At 33.3% G+C, this 18,013-nt stretch overlaps 1 protein-coding gene and 1 non-coding gene across 3 annotated transcripts; both read right to left on the reverse strand.

The window, feature by feature from the left end:
* Positions 1-823: 823 nt before the first annotated feature.
* Positions 824-896, reverse strand: TRNAF-GAA (transfer RNA phenylalanine (anticodon GAA)). Its single transcript has one exon. It is a non-coding gene; the product is annotated as a tRNA-Phe (tRNA).
* A 1,644-nt stretch (positions 897-2,540) lies between these two features.
* Positions 2,541-13,265, reverse strand: LOC114300880 (uncharacterized). Of its 2 annotated transcripts, XM_082914798.1 has the most exons (9): positions 13,079-13,236; positions 8,337-8,384; positions 7,363-7,537; positions 6,637-6,939; positions 5,696-5,904; positions 5,546-5,594; positions 5,360-5,449; positions 5,139-5,201; positions 2,541-4,539 (listed from the first exon to the last, which is right to left on the reverse strand). In XM_082914798.1, the coding sequence occupies exons 3-9, from the start codon at positions 7,528-7,530 to the stop codon at positions 2,929-2,931; spliced, it is 2,493 nt and encodes an 830-aa protein (XP_082770924.1). In that variant the 5' UTR covers positions 7,531-7,537; positions 8,337-8,384; positions 13,079-13,236; the 3' UTR covers positions 2,541-2,928. The 2 variants fall into 2 exon arrangements, with proteins under 2 accessions (XP_082770924.1, XP_082770923.1); XM_082914797.1 differs by lacking the exon at positions 8,337-8,384 and having other exon boundaries at positions 13,079-13,265.
* Positions 13,266-18,013: the final 4,748 nt, after the last annotated feature.

Here is an 18,013-nt window from a genome sequence, read left to right on the forward strand (position 1 = left end):
AAATTCGTTGGAATACTGTTAGAGGAACACCAAAAATCGCCTAGAGAGAGGCTCTTCTAGCACCACTATTGGATTTTACGAAACAAATTTAACCTTCAACTATCCGAATAAATTTTTGTAATAATTTTACCATATCTTATTATTTTAGTTTTAGTTTTATTTTGAACCTCTCAAACTTGAACCTTAACACTACCTAAGCCCTAGTCACAACTTGTCAATCACCTCCAACCACAACCAGCTCCAGTCATCTATTCCTGCTCAGTCTTAACTCCAACCATTGCCACCCCAATCATTTTTTCCTCCTCACCTTTGTAATTTCTCCATCTCTATCACATTGTGACACTCTTGCGACGACTTGTAGTGGCAATGGAAGGGTTAAGGGGTGGCACCAAAAGGTGAAGAACTTTGAAGTAGCTGGAAGAGTGCTAGTGGTAATGAGTAATAGTGAAAGTTTGGAAAGATGAGAATTAATTTTAATATTAAGTGGGATGTCTAAATTTTTTTTATAATATTTGAAATTAATTGGTGGGGGTCTAAAAAGATTATAGCAGCACTCCTATATTTTTTGTGGATTCATAATTATTTCTTCTTCTTTTTTTTCTTTTCTGTTTTTTGAATGATTGAAGGTTCGTTTGAAAAGTGACTTTTAAGATTTTTTTTTTTTGACTGAAATATAAGATGAAAAAATAAATAAATAAAATAAAGTATTTGAAAATAACTTTTTGATTTTTTTTATGCAAAATTGTGCCAAAAGTAGACAATAAGAAAGAATTTGGTATTTAAGCCAAGCAAGCCCCCAGATGGTTAAAACAAAATAATTGTATGCGGTGAGCGTGGATCGAACACGCGACCTTCAGATCTTCAGTCTGACGCTCTCCCAACTGAGCTATCCCCGCTGTGCAAAGCTTCTAGCGAGTAATATATATAAATAATATTAACGAAACATGTAACAAGGCCACTACAATGTTATGCAAAGTGCAGTGCTCTCTTATGTTTTGTTTGTATGTTCCCATTACCCCAGGACTAATAGATAAAAAAAACTTACCCTTTGATCATATATATATGTATTTTAACGTGGGTTCCTTGGGGCAATTTTAAAATCACTTGAGTTTGGCAAATGATTGTTAAGAAGAAAAAAAAAAATTGTTAAAAGATTTGTCAAAAGTTTTACTTTTGAAGTCTTACTTAACTAGACAACTCCAAAAAAAAATTAAAATAATATACTAAATTTGAAATAAGTTATTAAAAGAGAGGAAATAAAATAAAGCCACTTTTCTAGAATTTTTTTTCTTTTCAAATTTAGTCCATTTTAAAAAATAAATTAGTTTCTTAATCAAGAAAGATATGTATGTACTGATGAAGCAATGAAAATGCCATCAGTGGAAAACCAACAAAAAAAACACTAATTTCAAACTACCCCTATCCTCATTCTTCACACCAAATCCAACTTACCTTAGACTTATAAATTTTAGGGGCAGCTTGCCTCCAGTCTTTAATCGGACTGGACTATACTGTTCAACCCATGAGGGTCTACCACAAATTCCGTTTTGATAATTCGAACCGTTCAATATATAAAACTCATCAAGTAATATATGCTTATAAAAAATCAAGTTGATTGAATATCGATAACTATCTCATCTTATCAGTATTTTGACAACCGTTAATTTGTTCACCGTCCATTTTTTTTTTATACAAAACTGATTTGATCACATAACTATCGATATTCGATCAATGTGATTGTTTCCAGACATATAGTATTTGACGAGTTTTACACATTAAACGGTTCGGATTATCAAAATAGGACCCATGATAAGCCCCCACAAGCTGAATAATACCGTCCAATCCGATTAAGGATTGTTCCCCTATAAAATGATCATGTGATCATGCTCTTACAATAATAAATAATAATTTCATTTATAATACATTTTTTAATATTTTTTTAATCAACCAAACACTACCTTATTTTAAGTGTGGGTGAACCACCTTACCGAGTGAGAAGTTTGGTTCATCCATAGGCAAAATTAGATTCACAAACCTAATACGCATTTAGCTTCTACTACCTCATTTTCAATTCCTGACAATGACATTAGAACCACACCTCCATTTGACTGAAACATTTTAAAGCCAACTAATGCTAATTTTGAAAAGATAGTAAAAAGTGACTTTTTGACTTTTAACCAAGCTTTTGATTTTTTTAGACAAATGATTTGAGAAGTTAGTAAAAAATGACTTTTGACTTTTTTTCATTAATATTTGTTTATAATATCAAATCATAATGAAATGACCAAAGTATCCCTAGCCAAATGAAAAATTACACATTTTTACCCTTTCATTTTCCATCTATGGAGGGTAATTTCATAATTTTTCTTTTGGCTTATAACCAACATCCCAAATCAATTTATGGCAAAAAAAAGTCACTTTTTGCATTTTGGCAAAAAGCCAAAACGCCACTTATAACTTTCTTCCCAAATTGAGCCTAAACCAACCTTGAACCATAAACAAAAAATGAAAACAAGAAAAGAAAAGAAAAACAATATAAATTTAGTAAAGAAACAGAAAACAAAATCCCATTTTTGTTCCACATTTCATCAAGAAAAACGTTCACTTCTGATTCCATCCAATTCCAACTGAAGAGTAAATGAGGGGATAACAGGTCATTCAAGAATCTTCCCAAGTCACCATCCAACTAAAAAAAACATAAAACCTGTTCCCCCAAATATCATATTTTCAGAGTTCCAAGGTACAGGAAGAGAAAAACACTTGACCATATATATGTACTTCACCACAAACACACGGAAAGCTTTATCTAAGGCGATTTCCCACAAAAAGAAAGAAAGATCACTTATCGGCCCAACGCTAGCTTTTCTTTTCTTTTTTTTTTCTTCCTCTCTGTATTAACAATTCATCAAAATTAAGGTTCTCTCCAGGTCATCGCAAGTTTGCCACTAGCCTCCGGCCTCCCCCATTCTTCCAAGCTCCTCGAACTGGCAACCTTTCAGAAGTATCGGTATTTCCATCTGATTGTCCTAAAGTCGAATCACGCAAAGAATCAGAATTCGTAAGATCTAAAACTGCCGCCTGTGAACCCTCACCCAACCGAACTCTATTGAATTTTGAAGTTTTCTTCCGTGGCTTATTCCCTCCACTAGTTCCTGAACTTTTCTTTAATCCACCAGCAGCTGGCTCAGAATGATTTTTGACCCTCTGTTCATCATCATCATCATCCAAGTTCGTTGATTTGCCTTTGGCAGATCGGTAACCATCCTTTGACAAGATCTCAACCTCTTTAGAAGGCTTGTAATTCGACTGCAATTCTCTCAAACTGTTTATAATGCTATCTTCCAAAGCACCATTTGAGCTACTGATCCCATTATCTTCACACTTCTCTTTACCTTTTTTTGAACTTTTTTTGTGTTTCAACAGACCACTGTTATCGGCTGCGCTATTTTCCCAAGGACCATTGCCTCTCAAACTGCAAATACTGTAAGCCTCAACAAGCTCTTTCTGCTTCTGAGCATCAGGACAGAGTCTAGCTAGCTCAGGAATGAGATGTGACAGCCCAAACTGAAACACATATGCAACATATTCCCCCGTGTCAATTAAACCCTGGCGATATTCTGAAGAAATCACTTTGAAAGCAGCATATTTGTCTTCATCGAATTCTAAATCAGAGCGGATTCTCTGCACTAGAGACTTATTAGCAGTGCGAACATCTTCAGCCTTAGGTAAAGGCTGCGTGTTTTTGGTCAATTTATTAGGACGTGTTGCAGAAACAGGAGGAAACTCAGATACTGCAGGGTCTAAAGAACCTCTGTCCACAAGATTTGGAGTTGAAGTAGAATGACTGACCTTATTGCTACTTCTTGTCTTTGTTGATGAACTGGCAGAACTAGCTGATTGTGCATCAGCAGTAGTTGATCTAATTTGCATAGAGCTTGAAAAATTGGATGGTCCAACCTCATTAACTGTTGCTGGCTTAGTAATAAAACTGGCTGACCCAGATGATAATACATGTCCAAAACTTGATATTGGTCTTAACTGGGAAGAACCAACTATCAGTGAGGTAGGTTGGCGACTAGCTGTTGGTCGAGCCTGAGATGCATTAAGGACAGTTACATGGTTTCGGTGACGAAGACGAGCAGCCATTGTATTCCTGCCCAACCCTTCTGACCCATTTCTCTGTTTCTGGTGATTGTTTCTTGCAGCCACAGGGAGTGGAGGAAAGGAAGATGTTTCCAGTGGTGTGTTGTTCCTTGAGTTTTGTCCCATGGCCTGACGGTGTCTTGAAGAAGGCTCAGAATCTGCACTAGCAAGTGATTCAAATGACTCGAGAATGGAATTGATTTCACCAGTTTCTCTGTGATCAGACTCTGTTTGGGCCCTGGATGAAGTACCACGAGGCATATTAGCGTTGGCTGTCGCAAGACTGGCTTCAATAGCCAAAGAAAGTTGACTGTCGGAATAATCAGGTTGAAAAACACGTCCTCTTCGATTTTGATCTCGCTCCCTACTACTTCGGTACTGAAAGCTTATTGGAATCTGGTTACAGAAAAAGGTAATAGAAGCACATAGTTACAGTCGAAAGACAGAAAGTCTGGAACGAAGAAGCACGGACACATGACATGTGACACAATACGGACACGAAACTAACATGCCAACAGGGAAATTTTCAATAAATGTAAAATACAATATCTGGACACATGAAAATATATAATTTTATATAATTATGTCATATAAGGATAAATAATTAATGTGTTAAATATATATATATATATATATATATGACTAAGTCAAATTTAATAAATTTTTCTAAAGGAAGAAAATAAATATAAATATAAATTGTTTTTGTTTATTGGATTTCAAGTTATTTTATTCACGCTAGTAATATATTTCATGTGTCTCTAAGCATCGGGAAATGTCTGACTAGTGTCATGACATGATGTATTACCTTCTTAGAAGTGTCCGTGCTTCTTAGGTTGGGACAGAGGCAAAAGGGGGGAGGGGGTGGAGCATGGAAGTCTACATGCAAGATTGGCCACGAATGTATACGCCACACACAATAAACATGCAGACAGAGATGCAAGGAAAATAAAACTAACGCTGGTGAATCAAAAAGAAATAGATAGATCCGCAAATACCTGAAAAGCAGCATTACGCTTAGAACGAGACATGCGCCCTCCGTGTTCCATCGCATTATGCCTCTACAGAAAATAGAAATAAATAATTTGGTAATTCAAAAGAACACAAAAATGGGTGTGAGAATAGTATTCAAATGAAATGAGTAATAACCACAATAAGGGATAACCTCAAAATTCAAGCCAGACAGAAAATACCATATTTTCTAGGTCACTAAGATCACCTTCATTTCAGATTCAGTCGCAAAAACAATGAACTTTTTCTCAAGGCAGGCCTCATCCTCGCATAAGAAATGTTCTTGACGAAAATGGATCTGTCACACAGACATGATTTTAATTTTAAAAACCAAGAATATGCCAGAATGCCAAAGAATGCAAGCAATTGAAAAAGAAAAGAAAATACGACTAGCCTCCAAGTCATCATAGTTCTTAAAGTAATCATACTGTCCTGGATGCTGCCTGCATGCAGCAAAGACAAAAATAGAAGTTCAAGTCAGCTTGAACTGTAAGCGAAAGAGTTGAATGAAACATTTTAACAGTACACATGGTCACTTATCAACCTTTGGCATACGTGACAAGTATAATGCTCAGTAGACATATGAGTGTACAGCTCATTGTCCCCATAAAATGGATTTCGGCAAAATTCACACATAGGATGTCCCATAAAGCCACCTCTTTCACTTTCACTGCCATCAACCTCTGAGTCACCAAAGTTTATATGCCGATTCAATTGTGCTCTAGTATACAACTTTTGTTCACATATAAATATCTGGTTCACAAATAGTATTGAAGTCAGAGTCATGACTGTGCAAATGACAAGACACAAATAAGGCTTTAGGAAAACAAAAAATGTAAACTGGAGCTATGACAAGACATGAATAAGGCTTTTGGAAAACAAAACATGTAAACAACAAATAGTAGTGAAGTCAGCGTCAGGACCGATGTCAACATAGACTTCTCCACTAAATTCCAGATTTCCCTCGAGAAGAAATGTATACTGAAGAAGAGCTTTAAACTCAATAGTCCATACACAAATTAAGTAGATCCAAAATCAAATAAATAAACATATAAAATGATTACTTCTGCAATCAATTTCACTTCAGTTCTTTGATGTACTTTAAACAGAAAAGATCCAAAAAGGAGAATCTAATAGTAAGTTGTGATGATTGGGTCCAACAAGACAATTGAGAAGAAAGCAGTAGTCATGTTTTGTAAGAGATCTATTTTACAAAATGCTACTAAATAATGAGCTAAACTTTTCACCGGCAAAAACGGATATCCACAAGTTCCTTCCAGGTACATTGCCCCAAAAGACCTTTGAGAATGCAAGATAAACAAGGCACCGTAAGAACATGCCAAAAGATATTTTTTAAACCAACTCGAAACATAGATTAAGGTCAAACATAAAACATGACCACGAATTTTGGTAAGCTTCTCAGAACGAAAACAGAACACCATGAGTTCATGGAATTAATATGCATAATCATCTAATGCATCTCACCTTCCTGCCTTCCAAACAGAGACTGCACATGAAAAGTTTATGATGGTGGAACAAATGGCTCTTCAGTTGCGCAACGTTTCTGAATTTCCCTCTTCTCTTCAAATCTTCACTGCCTTGATCATCTTTCTTGTCGCAAACATTGCACGAAAGCTTACACATTCCCGTAATCATCTTGTAATGATCCAAGTCATCAAAGAAAGCTTGTGTGCCTTCATGATACCAGTAGGGCCCAACTTGACCCTCTGTTGGATCAACTGGAAAAATGGAGAAGTCATTTATCATCCTTGTATAATCTCCTAAAGCCTGAATGAAAGGGGAGGAAGGAATAAATACACCTTATATGATGATTCAACAAGTACAAAATCAGTAGTAAATTACATAATAAGCTCACAAAAAGGCAGCATAAACAAGTAAGAAAACTGAACGACAATAGATGTAATTAATTTTATCAGCATAAATGTCAGTTTTTTTTTTTTTTCTTTTGGTCAGAATGAAGAGAAATCAAGGGAATGGAATTTATTCAATGATGATGTTCGTCATAGAACGACAATTCTCTTTTGCATCCAACAATAATGAACCCCACAACAACTCGAAGTGTCACCTTTCCCATATCCATCAAAGTCAATTTGGACAAACATAATAAATAAATCAACAAAAACAATCATGATAATTTTTTTTAAACAAGGTACACAACAAGCAAATAGAATTCAAATCTAAATTCATAACCTTGGTGACAAAGATAATATTGGATTCGGACTTGCAGATGCAGCAGCGGCGATCATCACAAATGAATCGGAGACGAGCAATGCAGGTGGAGCAGACCTCATGATGTCCACATTGTCCATATGCTGCCCACTCGAGTGTCTCAGCACAGACAGCACAAGTATCATCCATTGCTTCTCTGTGACTCAGAGTTGAAAAGCGGAAGATGAGTAGAACAAAAAAACAAAAAACTCTTAAAAATTTAAAGAAAGAAAGCTCAAATTATTTGAAATTATGTATTATGCTTTGCTTGGTAGCGGACATATGATTGAGAAGAGCAAAAGGTTTTATATGGATCTATTTGGTTCTTTTGATTCTTGCTCGAGACAAACAAAAAGGAAAGGGGTTTAAAGACCGCTCAATAAAGTAAAAATAAAACGAAATGAAATAAAACACTCAAATTTCATAATGTTAATAAATAATAAAAAACAGAAGAGCCGTTTTCCCTTTCCATTGCACCAAAGAAAACAAAAATACAATAAGCTGCAAGTTATCATTCAACAAGATAATTCTGTCAGTACAGAGAAGTAAACATTGTAACCTGTGAACATGTCCGCAAGTTATTTGTAGCGAACTACAAAAATTTAAACAACAATAAGAGCACAACAAACCATAATGATCCATCACACAGCAAAGAAAAAAAGAAAAGAAAATTAAAGTAAATCTTTCTCTAACTCTGTCTATTTAGCAGAGGATTAGCTCTTCTTCATACATCTCAATTCCCTTTCAGCGTGACATCATAAAGAGTCAAGAAGTCTATTGGTGGACATGCAATTTAACTAGCATCTAGTAGTAAGTAATATGGTCTAATCAGTTTTAGTAGAAATCAAAATTCCCATTATTAACCAGGAATTTTGTTCTGGTCCTGCAGGAAAAAATGTCCCATTGGAAAATGGACAGTTCAGAGTAAGTTTTTCCTTAAAATAAAGATATATTACCTTTGAAGTTTCTTTCTGTATTTCAGTTCTCTGGTGCAAATCCTTTTCCTATGAAGTACAACAACTCTAAATATCAAAGTAGTTGCAAATTAAACATTCCAACATAAGTTTGAAGTATTGAAGTACAGGCACCCCGAATTCTTCTATGCACCAAATTACCAAATTACAAACTCATCAATTTTTTATCAGCACACAATTTTAAATATTAATATATATATATATTGTTTATCAGTAAAAGTTTGCAAATGGAGATGGATAGTGATATATGTGAGCATGAATGCATGTGTTTGTGCATTAGTGCTTGCATGTTTTTTGTGTGTGTGCACAGAGACACACACAGAGAGAATCATGTGTCGACACTTTGGCGGACAGTCCTAAAAAGCATGTCCAACACTACTTCAAAGTATCTTAATTAAAATTTAAATTCATAATATTGGCAATTTACAACACTTCTTGAACCCTCCGAACACGACCGATGATGAATCTTTTCATAGTAACAATGTTTTGCATTCTTCAGAATGCACCTTGTGCACTGTAACTATGTTTTGAAACATTTACTAGATGAATAAATCATGTGTACTTCAATGTTTTATAACTATTTTGCATTCTTTATAATGTAATTGTTACGAATGATACCTTGATGTTTAAGTTATGGACCAAATGGTTTTGTTTTTAATGTCATGTCATTTTTTATTATCTTTGAATAAACTCTTCATATATTTGATTTGACATCTAATAAATTTATAAAAACATAATTTTTAACATGTCCTAAACATATATTGTTCTGTATTTTTTAAATCGCCATGTTGGTGTGTCCATGTCTACACTACTTAACTTTTTTTAGTGAACAGCAAACGAAGTTATATCCCACCCGTTTAACTTTATTTTGTACCCTCAAAAACTGGGGAAACAAACACATTAAATACAGGCATCAAAAGATGGATATCCAACAACACAGCCATAATTCGATAGCTTAACCATATTATACACTCAACTCAACTCAACTCAACAAGCCTTTATATCACTTAGTTAGCTACATGGATCCAGCTGATTCTATTTAAAGTCAAATCTGCAATTAGGTTTAAATTAACTATATCATTTATAACCACCTCATCCCTTATTCTCTTTGGATTTCCTCTATTTCATTTACCATCCTCCACATGGATCAACTCTCTTTTCCTCAACATGCGCATTAACTAGTCTACAATTCACATGTCAATGCATCTCAAATGGTTCTCTCTTATTTTAAATTAAGTCAATTCCATTAAATTATGTTGTGTAGTTAGACTCTCTCCTACTATTACTTTACAAACCTCACGTGGTCCTTTATCAACTCTTCTAGCAAGAAAGAAATCTATTTAGCTACGTTGTTCCACGTTCAAATGTTATTAATTCATCTCTTCTTCAAAAATAGTATTTTCTATTACAAAGTCATATGTTGAGCTGCAAATGAATAGAACTGTTCGTGAACAGGCTCGAGTTCGGCTCGGAAAGGGCTCGTTCGAACTTGATTCGTTAAATTTTTATTGCATTCGAGCTTGAACTCAAAAACTCATTAAAATCTTAATAAACAAGCCCAAACATACTAAAACTTGACTCGTTAGTTCGGCTCGTTAGCTGGCTCGTTTAACATTTATTTAAATAATAAAATAAATATATTATTTATATATTAAATAATATAAAAATATGAATAAAAAATAGGATAAATATGTTATTTATCAAAAATATATATATATATAAATGTAAATAATAGCTAAATTTATTTATATGTAAATAATAGTTAATTATAGATAATACATTTATATAATAGTAGTAGATATTATTATTTTGGTAAGATGTTAATTTTTATTTTTTTTTAGTATGTTAATGTATTGTATTTTAATTGTATAATCAAAATTTCAATTGTAATTTTAGCCTCATATGCAAGTATGAATTTATAATTTCTTTGGTTCTTTGGCACGTAAACAGGTTCGAGCTCATGTCAAGCCTAAGCCAACTCGGCTCGAGCTCGGTTCATTAAATTTTTATTGAGCTTGGACTCAAGCTCGAGCTCATTAAAATCATAATAAACAAGCTTAAACATACTACTCAGCTCAGCTCGGCTCGGCTTGACTCACCTCAGCTCATTTGCAACCCTAGTCATATGACTTTGCAAACTCCATGATAGCACTAGTTTCATCTTTTCTTTCTCCAATCCAAAACCCTCTCATACTTTCTCATATCCCCCACCACCCCTCCCTACATGACCATTAGATCACCATTTGATATTCCTTATATTAATCCATCCAAATCCTCCCAAAATTCACATAAATTAATAGACTCATCTAATCCCATTTAGGGTACATAAGTACTAATTACATTTAGTGTCATTTCTCCTAACATCAATTTTACTAATATCATTTTTATCTTCTTTTCTTTTAACCTCAACCTCTTCTTTTTTTAGACTTTTATGTACAACTATCTGTACTCCATTCTTATGTTTCTATATTCCTGTATACCGAAAATTTATATCATGTTCTTTCAAGTTCTCTATATTTTTTCCTAATCCATTTAGCTTCTGATAAATATATTAGTTCTCCTTCTAATCATGGAATCTATTAATTTCATCTGTAACCTGTTAATGTTAGTATGTTCCAAAATCCTAAGCAAATTCTACTTTCTTAAAATAGCATTCACCATATTTGGTTCCAAAAAATTGAGTCCACCTTTCAAAAAATTAAGTTTTTTGTTTTTTCTTGCTTTTAGTGAATTTTTTTAATATTTTATGCAAGTTTTCTATTTTTCAGATACACCTACTCTAAATACACTTAAACAGAATAACATTTTTGTTTTTTTTTTTTGGGGGGGGGGGGGGGGGGTGGAAGACTTGAAACAATTCACCAAATAGAAAAAAAACAAAAATATATGAAAATTCAATACATTTTCGCATTTTGTTGTATTCAATGAATTTTATAAGATTTTTGTACAATTTTTAAAAAATTTTAAGTATATTAAGATTAAGTGAATCTAATTTTTTTTATTTAAAAAATTGATTAAAATCCTTTTAAAAATCATTAAAAATATAGAAATACAAATTGAAAAGTCAGAAAATTATTTTTGAAAACAGAAAACCAAACATGGTGATTTGTATCTCCCTCGTTTAGTAAAGTGTAGGAACCCTTTGCCTACTCATCATATACAAGTATTGGTGATGCGGCGCGTCTCTTCGAGGGGGTACACTCTAGTTAGCTATTGCCAAGTAGTGAACACAACAATTGAAGAATTTTTAGGATCCATGCTCATAAAGGTGTGACCATGTGGCTACAAGTTTTAATCGGTTGTCAACCTACCACAACCCTCCTTTTTCCAGGCTTGGGACCAACATTGTAAAGGATAAAACACTACATGGGATACATAACTTAACTATTGTGTAGCAGACTAACAAGTGTGAACACTTCTAATAAGGTGGCATGTCCGAGTCATGTTTGTATCAGACACCGACACTTGTCGCACATTTCCCGACACCTGTTGGACACTTGTCCAAATGTGTTGTATTATTTTTCAAAAAAAATTCAGCACGGACACTTGAGAGACACACACGCCTATCACTTAGACACACGTAAAACTACTACAAGTTTGAACAAAATAACTTAGACACAATGATAAAAGAAAAATAATGTAGATTTATAGAAATGAGTGTTATGATGCATTTTTTTATTATTTTGAACGATATATCTACATACACAACATATAATTAATATATAAAAAAAAAAAACAACGCCCAATAAGTACACATTAATGTGTGTTTGGGAGGGGAAAGATTCAGTACACACCTAACCTTTAGCATAAAGCGTAAAGTGGTGGTCCAAAGACTTGAACCCATAACCTCAAGGTTATTAGGCCAAGTCTTAACCATTATATATGGTTTTATATAATTAATATATAAAACCATATATTTTCTGAGTCTTCTTCGCATGTCTTGTCTTGCATTTTTTTCAGAAAATGGTCATACTTTTCAGAAGATTCTGCTATCAAACCCATTTATGTTTAGATTCCCATTCACAATATATTTTGAAAAATGACAAGGGTTGAGGGTATGAAACTAGATGCCCAAGGGATCTTTCGACACCAAATTGTCCTCTCTTTCACATATACCAAAAATCATTACATTACAACTTTATCTATCAAATTATTCTAGCGTCTAAACCACAAAAACAGGTAAAGAAAGGTTTTCTTTAAAAATAAAAATAAATATTGAAGAAGAAAGAAAAGCTACCTTAGATGTGGAACAAAGAATTATTAGCCATTTAAGTCAATTACAACTGAAACATAGCAAGATATTAAACTAGAATTCTATAGCCTTCCAAATAAGATATTCAGCACACAAAACATTATGTAATGAATCAATCATTAAAAAAAAGCATTAGGGCACTAAAAGAAGCAGGTGATATACTCTTCAACACAATAATTAGCATGCAAGAACACAATGAACAATACATTTGTTAGGAATATTTACTTTTTATATGGAATTCTCATCCCTCCTCTTCTAATTCTTCCTCCCTTTAATTTTTAGGCCATTGATTTTATTAAAAATAAATTAAAAAATAAAAAATAAGAGAGAGAGAGAGAGATTAGTTAACAAATCCCAATTTAAGAACCCTAACAAATTCATCAGCTCTGTAAAGCAATAAACGGGAAGTTTTTGAAATGTCAATGTGTATACATATATATGGGAGAGAGAGAGAGAGAGAGAGAGAGAGAACCTGAGTTTAGGGCTCGCTTGAGATCTGAGAAAAGTATCGAATTACCAATCGAGATCAGAAGAGAGAGAACAGGGCTATGAGGCAACGATCGACGCCCAAAAAGGCAGGAAGAGAGAGAAAGCTGCCCGACAACAACTACAAGAATTCATTCACTAGAGAGCTCGCTGTCCTTTTACGCGCGGTTTTTATTGGGAGATTTGAGAAAGTGATTTCAAGCAAATAGGTAGATTAAGGGTTGGTTTGGGATGTCCTAAAAAAGTGCACTTTTTGACTTATTGGTGGGTTTGGATTGGGTTTGGATTGGGTTTGATGTGATGTGTTAGAGAGGTGATGTGATTTAAATAAGATGATGTGACTTAAATAAGATAGTGACTTTTTGACTTTTTGGCTTATTTAGTACATGCCAAACTAGCCCTAAGGCCAAGTTTGGGAAGACTAAAGAAGTGCACTTTTTGTCTTTTTGGACTAAAAAATTGAGGTTGAAAATATGGATGTTTGGGTTAACTTTTTGACTTTTTATTGAAAAATGTGTAATAAAAAATTGTAAAAAATGATTTGTAGGGAAAAATTTGAATTGGGAGTTGTGCAGCCGTAATTGTTGACTTTTGGTGAATAGTGTTAACTTTTTAACTTTTTGAGTAACTTTTTGGCTTTTTGACTTTTTGGGAATATCCCAAACTTGGCCTAAATGTAAATAAAATATATTTATATTTTGGTTTATTTTTTATGTATTTTAGAAAGATAGTTAAAAATTATTAATTTTTTTTATTTTTTGACTCCTTTTTTTTGGGTGAGAAAAGAAGTGGGTTAAAAGTTAATAAATGATTTTTAACCCACTTTTTAAAATAGGCCTTTATATAGCTTTACATACTTTCTTTTTTTTTCTTTCTTTTTTCAAATCTCTCGATCAACTATAGCATTGGCGGTGTTTGGCATCGTGTTTGGCAGGCTATTTTAGCCTCAAATTAAAAAAAAAAAAAACAAAGCTGAGGGAGAGACCTTCAGGCCAACTGGATGTCATTAACTGGGTAAAAAGACCTTTTTACCCTTCCTTGCTCATATCCACAAACCCAAAAGACTTACAATTTCAAACACCTTTCATCTCTCTCGTCTGTATCATCCCTACCATGGGTGTGAACGGAGGGTTTGGAAGAAGAGTGAGGCTCCTCTCTCCGGCGGAACTATTGCGTAAAGACCCACCAGCTGACTGTTTAGCATGCCAATCGTCGAAGACCTACTACAAGTAAGGTATATAGACCCTATTTCTGTGTTTTTTCTTCGTTTTCGAACTTGATCTTACTGGTTTTGAACCCACTGTTTCACATCGCACTGTGATTTGGCTAGTATTTATGGTATTTAGTTTTTTTCTTTCACCGTTTTGCACCTATGATCATTTTTTCCCCTTTTGGTTTTTTTGGTTGTTCCAACTTCGGTGATTCAGTCGTCATGGGACTACAAAATGGGGTAAAACAACCGACAAATTGGAAGTGTTTTTGTTGTTTTATTTTGTTTTCTTCCATTAAAATCTTTTTTGCATATACAATTTTTTAATTTAAATTTTTTCCTATGACAAGCTTCTCAACAAACATGACTGCTGCCTTAATTTTTTTTCTTTCGTGTTCTTGGTCAACAAAAAAATTGATGAGAAGTTTGTGTTCTGTTGGTTGCTTCTGTTCTCAGCAAACATTAGAAATCCTATGTTTTCATTTTTACAAAAATTTCTCTGATAGAAAATCTATTGTGGATTACTCCTTTTTTTTTTTTTTAAATTGTCAATTTGTTTCTATACTCTGTTCAGCTAAAATGAGTATGGAAAAACGAACATCACCTAAAAACATATAAATTTGTCTGATAGAAAATCTGTTGTGTAATACACTTCATTTTTTTTTTATTTTTTTTGTATGTGTACTCTTCTAGTTTGCTGAAATGAGTATGGAAAAACAAACACCACCTAAAAACCAATTTCTCTAATAGAAAATCTGTTGGCACAGTTCTCTTTGTTTTTTAAAATTTTTTATTTGTTTGTATACTCTTCTGTTCTGCTCAAATGAGTATGGAAAAACAAACACCACCTACAAACCAATTTCTCTCATATAAAATATGTTGTGCAGTACATTTTTTTTTTAAGTTCTTATTTGTTTGTATACTCTGTTGTTCTGTTGAAATGAGTATAGCAGAAAAAGCATCACCTAAAAACCAATTTCTCTGATTGAAAAACTCAAAGGTGCATTACTCTTTCCTTTTTAATTTTTTATTTGTTTGTATACTCTTCTGTTCTACTCAAAAGAGTATGGCAAAACAAACACCACCTAAAAACCTATTTCTTTGATAGAAAACCTGTTGTGTAGTTCTCGTTTCTATTATTTTGTGCTCTTTTGTTCTCAGCAAACATGGCTCCTACTATGTTTATTTTTTACAAATTTTTATGATGTGAAAATCTGTTATGCACAATTAATACTCTGGTTGTTTTTTGGTTTATTTTTATTTTTGTAAACTTTGTTCTTCTAAATATGTTCTTGACACAGTTAATTTCAACTACGTAAATCTCATGGAGTTAATTTCATAATAATGTCCTTATCAGCACAACATACAAATTCATAATTGTTTTTTCGTTAAATGTATCTTTACTTCATAAATTTCAACTATTCATTCAATCTATTCTGCTGTTGCAAATATGGTGTTGTTATACATTACTTACCTATTCATTCAATATGTTGTTCTGGTAAAAATCAATTGTTGTTATAAATTAATTACCTATCCAAACTCCCCCACCGTTCATCTTGATGAAACAGGCCTTGGGGCAAAGAGGAAAAAGAGAGGTAGTATAAGTGGAAAGTCGAAGAAGATCTCCAGTAGAGCATTGCGCTGGAAGTTCTACAAAGACACGCTCAACTATGATTTTGCGTCGGTTCAGGTGCCATTGGTTGGTGCTTCAATTGCCTTATACAATTTCATCCGTAGATACAAGATAACTGGTAATGCTCACACCGAACATGTCAGATGTTCCTCAGTTCCGGATGACATGCCCACCGCGAAAGGAGGGGAAAATATGGATAACGACCTCATGGTTTGGGATACAGATGTGGATATGGCGAGAGTTCACGTTCGCATCCGCGACCATTTGTTTCACATACGGAACCAAAGGCTATTGTGAAATGCTTGTTCTGTATACGAAAGTTGTTGTATGGTGTCATAGTGTCACTCATGTATGATGACTTTTAATTATGGATGCATGGTCATTGCAAAAACTGGAACAAATTATAACGGACTTAATTATGGGAATCGAAATTGGTCGATTGTCTTATGCTATTGTAATTTGTAATTTGTACAAGTAAAACGCATATGTCGAACGAAATTAGGATTTGCATGAAATATACTGTAATGCCTAAATTTAAGAACTACAAATTAAATTTGTGTTGAAGTTGTCGTTATATGATCAATTCATTATTTTGATAATTTTGATTTGCATTTGTAATTTATATAAATTGATAGTCAAATTTCGAACAACGTTTCCAACTTAACAAGTTAACTACTTATTTTTGCACGTTAACAATAAATGTCCATATGTTTTTCTCATTCATTTGAATTTGTAATTTCTATACCTCTAACCCAAAGTTGCAGGCAACGTGACTAAGAAATATATTTTAATTTCTAATTCATGTATGGACAATGGAAATGTATAGAAAGGTAAAATACAAAAATTATATTATTTATTTCTTTAATTTTTAAAAAGAAACTAATATTTTAGGATAATAAAAATTCAAATAAAAATTAATATTTTGGTACAGAGGAAGTATCAAGTTTTGGGTATTTATTTCTATAGTGAGATTTGTTGGTATTAATATCTGTTAGTTACTAATTAATATACAAATTTTATTATAAATTTGTGCATTGATTTTGTCAAACTAACATCATCTTAATTAATTTATTACAAACAAATTTTTTAACCCAACTGCACACATGACAGACAGTGGTAGTGAAGGCAAGCCACATGGAAATCAACTCTTTTTTTATGAATTTTTGTAAGGGCAATTTGGTCAATTTACATTCTATCATCATTTCAAACACATTTTTCAATACAACAACTCAAATAAAAATTTATCCCATCTTCCCAAACACAAAAATTAAGGGGTGTTTTGAGAAGGTGGTAAAAACTTATTTTTTTGCTTTTTTGGATAATGTTTATTTAAGTTGTCACATCATCATGGTTATATGTGAAATTACCAAACTACCCTTAACCAATGTCTACATTTCCACCAATAATACTACATCAATTTTTGTTACTAACAGGTAACTGAAATTAATTTTTGTGAGCATCAAAACAGAAGAATTCTAGCTTCTTCTTCTTCTTTTTTTTTTTTTTGCAACGGAAAAAATTTGTAAATTTTTAAATTTACAAATTTATAACTACGACATTAATTTTTTTTTGAAATTTAAATTTACAATTTTTTTTTACAAATTGAAATTACAAATTTATAGCTCGAGCTCACGCCGATTGCGCACCAACACATTCTTAATGCATTTTCTAAATTCATTCATTTCTATGTCATCATCGCTCTCCAGGTCATGGTCATTGTCATCACCTACACTCGTTGCATTGGGCATGTTGTTGAAAATAAAATTTTCTGCATTGGCCACCCGATTGAAAGCTTCATCTTTGTTTGAGTTACGGCGTATAAAATTATGTAGTGCCATTGAAGTCCCCACCAATGGGACTTGCACTTTTCGAAAATCATACAAAGGCATGTGATGTAGAAAACCCCATCGCGCTTTCCATACCCCAAACGTTCGTTCTATTGCACTCCGTAATGATGAGTGGACTGTGTTAAGTACTTCGTTTGCATTCTTGCCCGTCCACCCGCACGAAACTGTTCCTGGTGATATCGACAACCCTTGAACGGGGCAAGAAACTGTTTTTGGTTTTTGTACCCAGCA

The sequence above is a fragment of the Camellia sinensis genome, chromosome 2 (assembly GCF_055761805.1).
Source record: "Camellia sinensis isolate YWXY chromosome 2, ASM5576180v1, whole genome shotgun sequence".
Classification (NCBI taxonomy): domain Eukaryota; kingdom Viridiplantae; phylum Streptophyta; class Magnoliopsida; order Ericales; family Theaceae; genus Camellia; species Camellia sinensis.

What these genes read in the sequence shown, in the direction of transcription:
- LOC114300880 (XM_082914797.1), bottom strand. Translation starts at nt 7,530, where the DNA reads ATGGATGATACTTGTGCTGTCTGTGCTGAGACACTCGAGTGGGCAGCA. An exon ending in TCTGTTTGGAAGGCAGGAAG is followed by an intron (nt 5,905 to 6,636) that starts GTGAGATGCATT and finishes TTTGTGAACCAG; the next exon opens with ATATTTATATGTGAACAAAA. An exon ending in AGAACTATGATGACTTGGAG is followed by an intron (nt 5,450 to 5,545) that starts GCTAGTCGTATT and finishes TCTGTGTGACAG; the next exon opens with ATCCATTTTCGTCAAGAACA.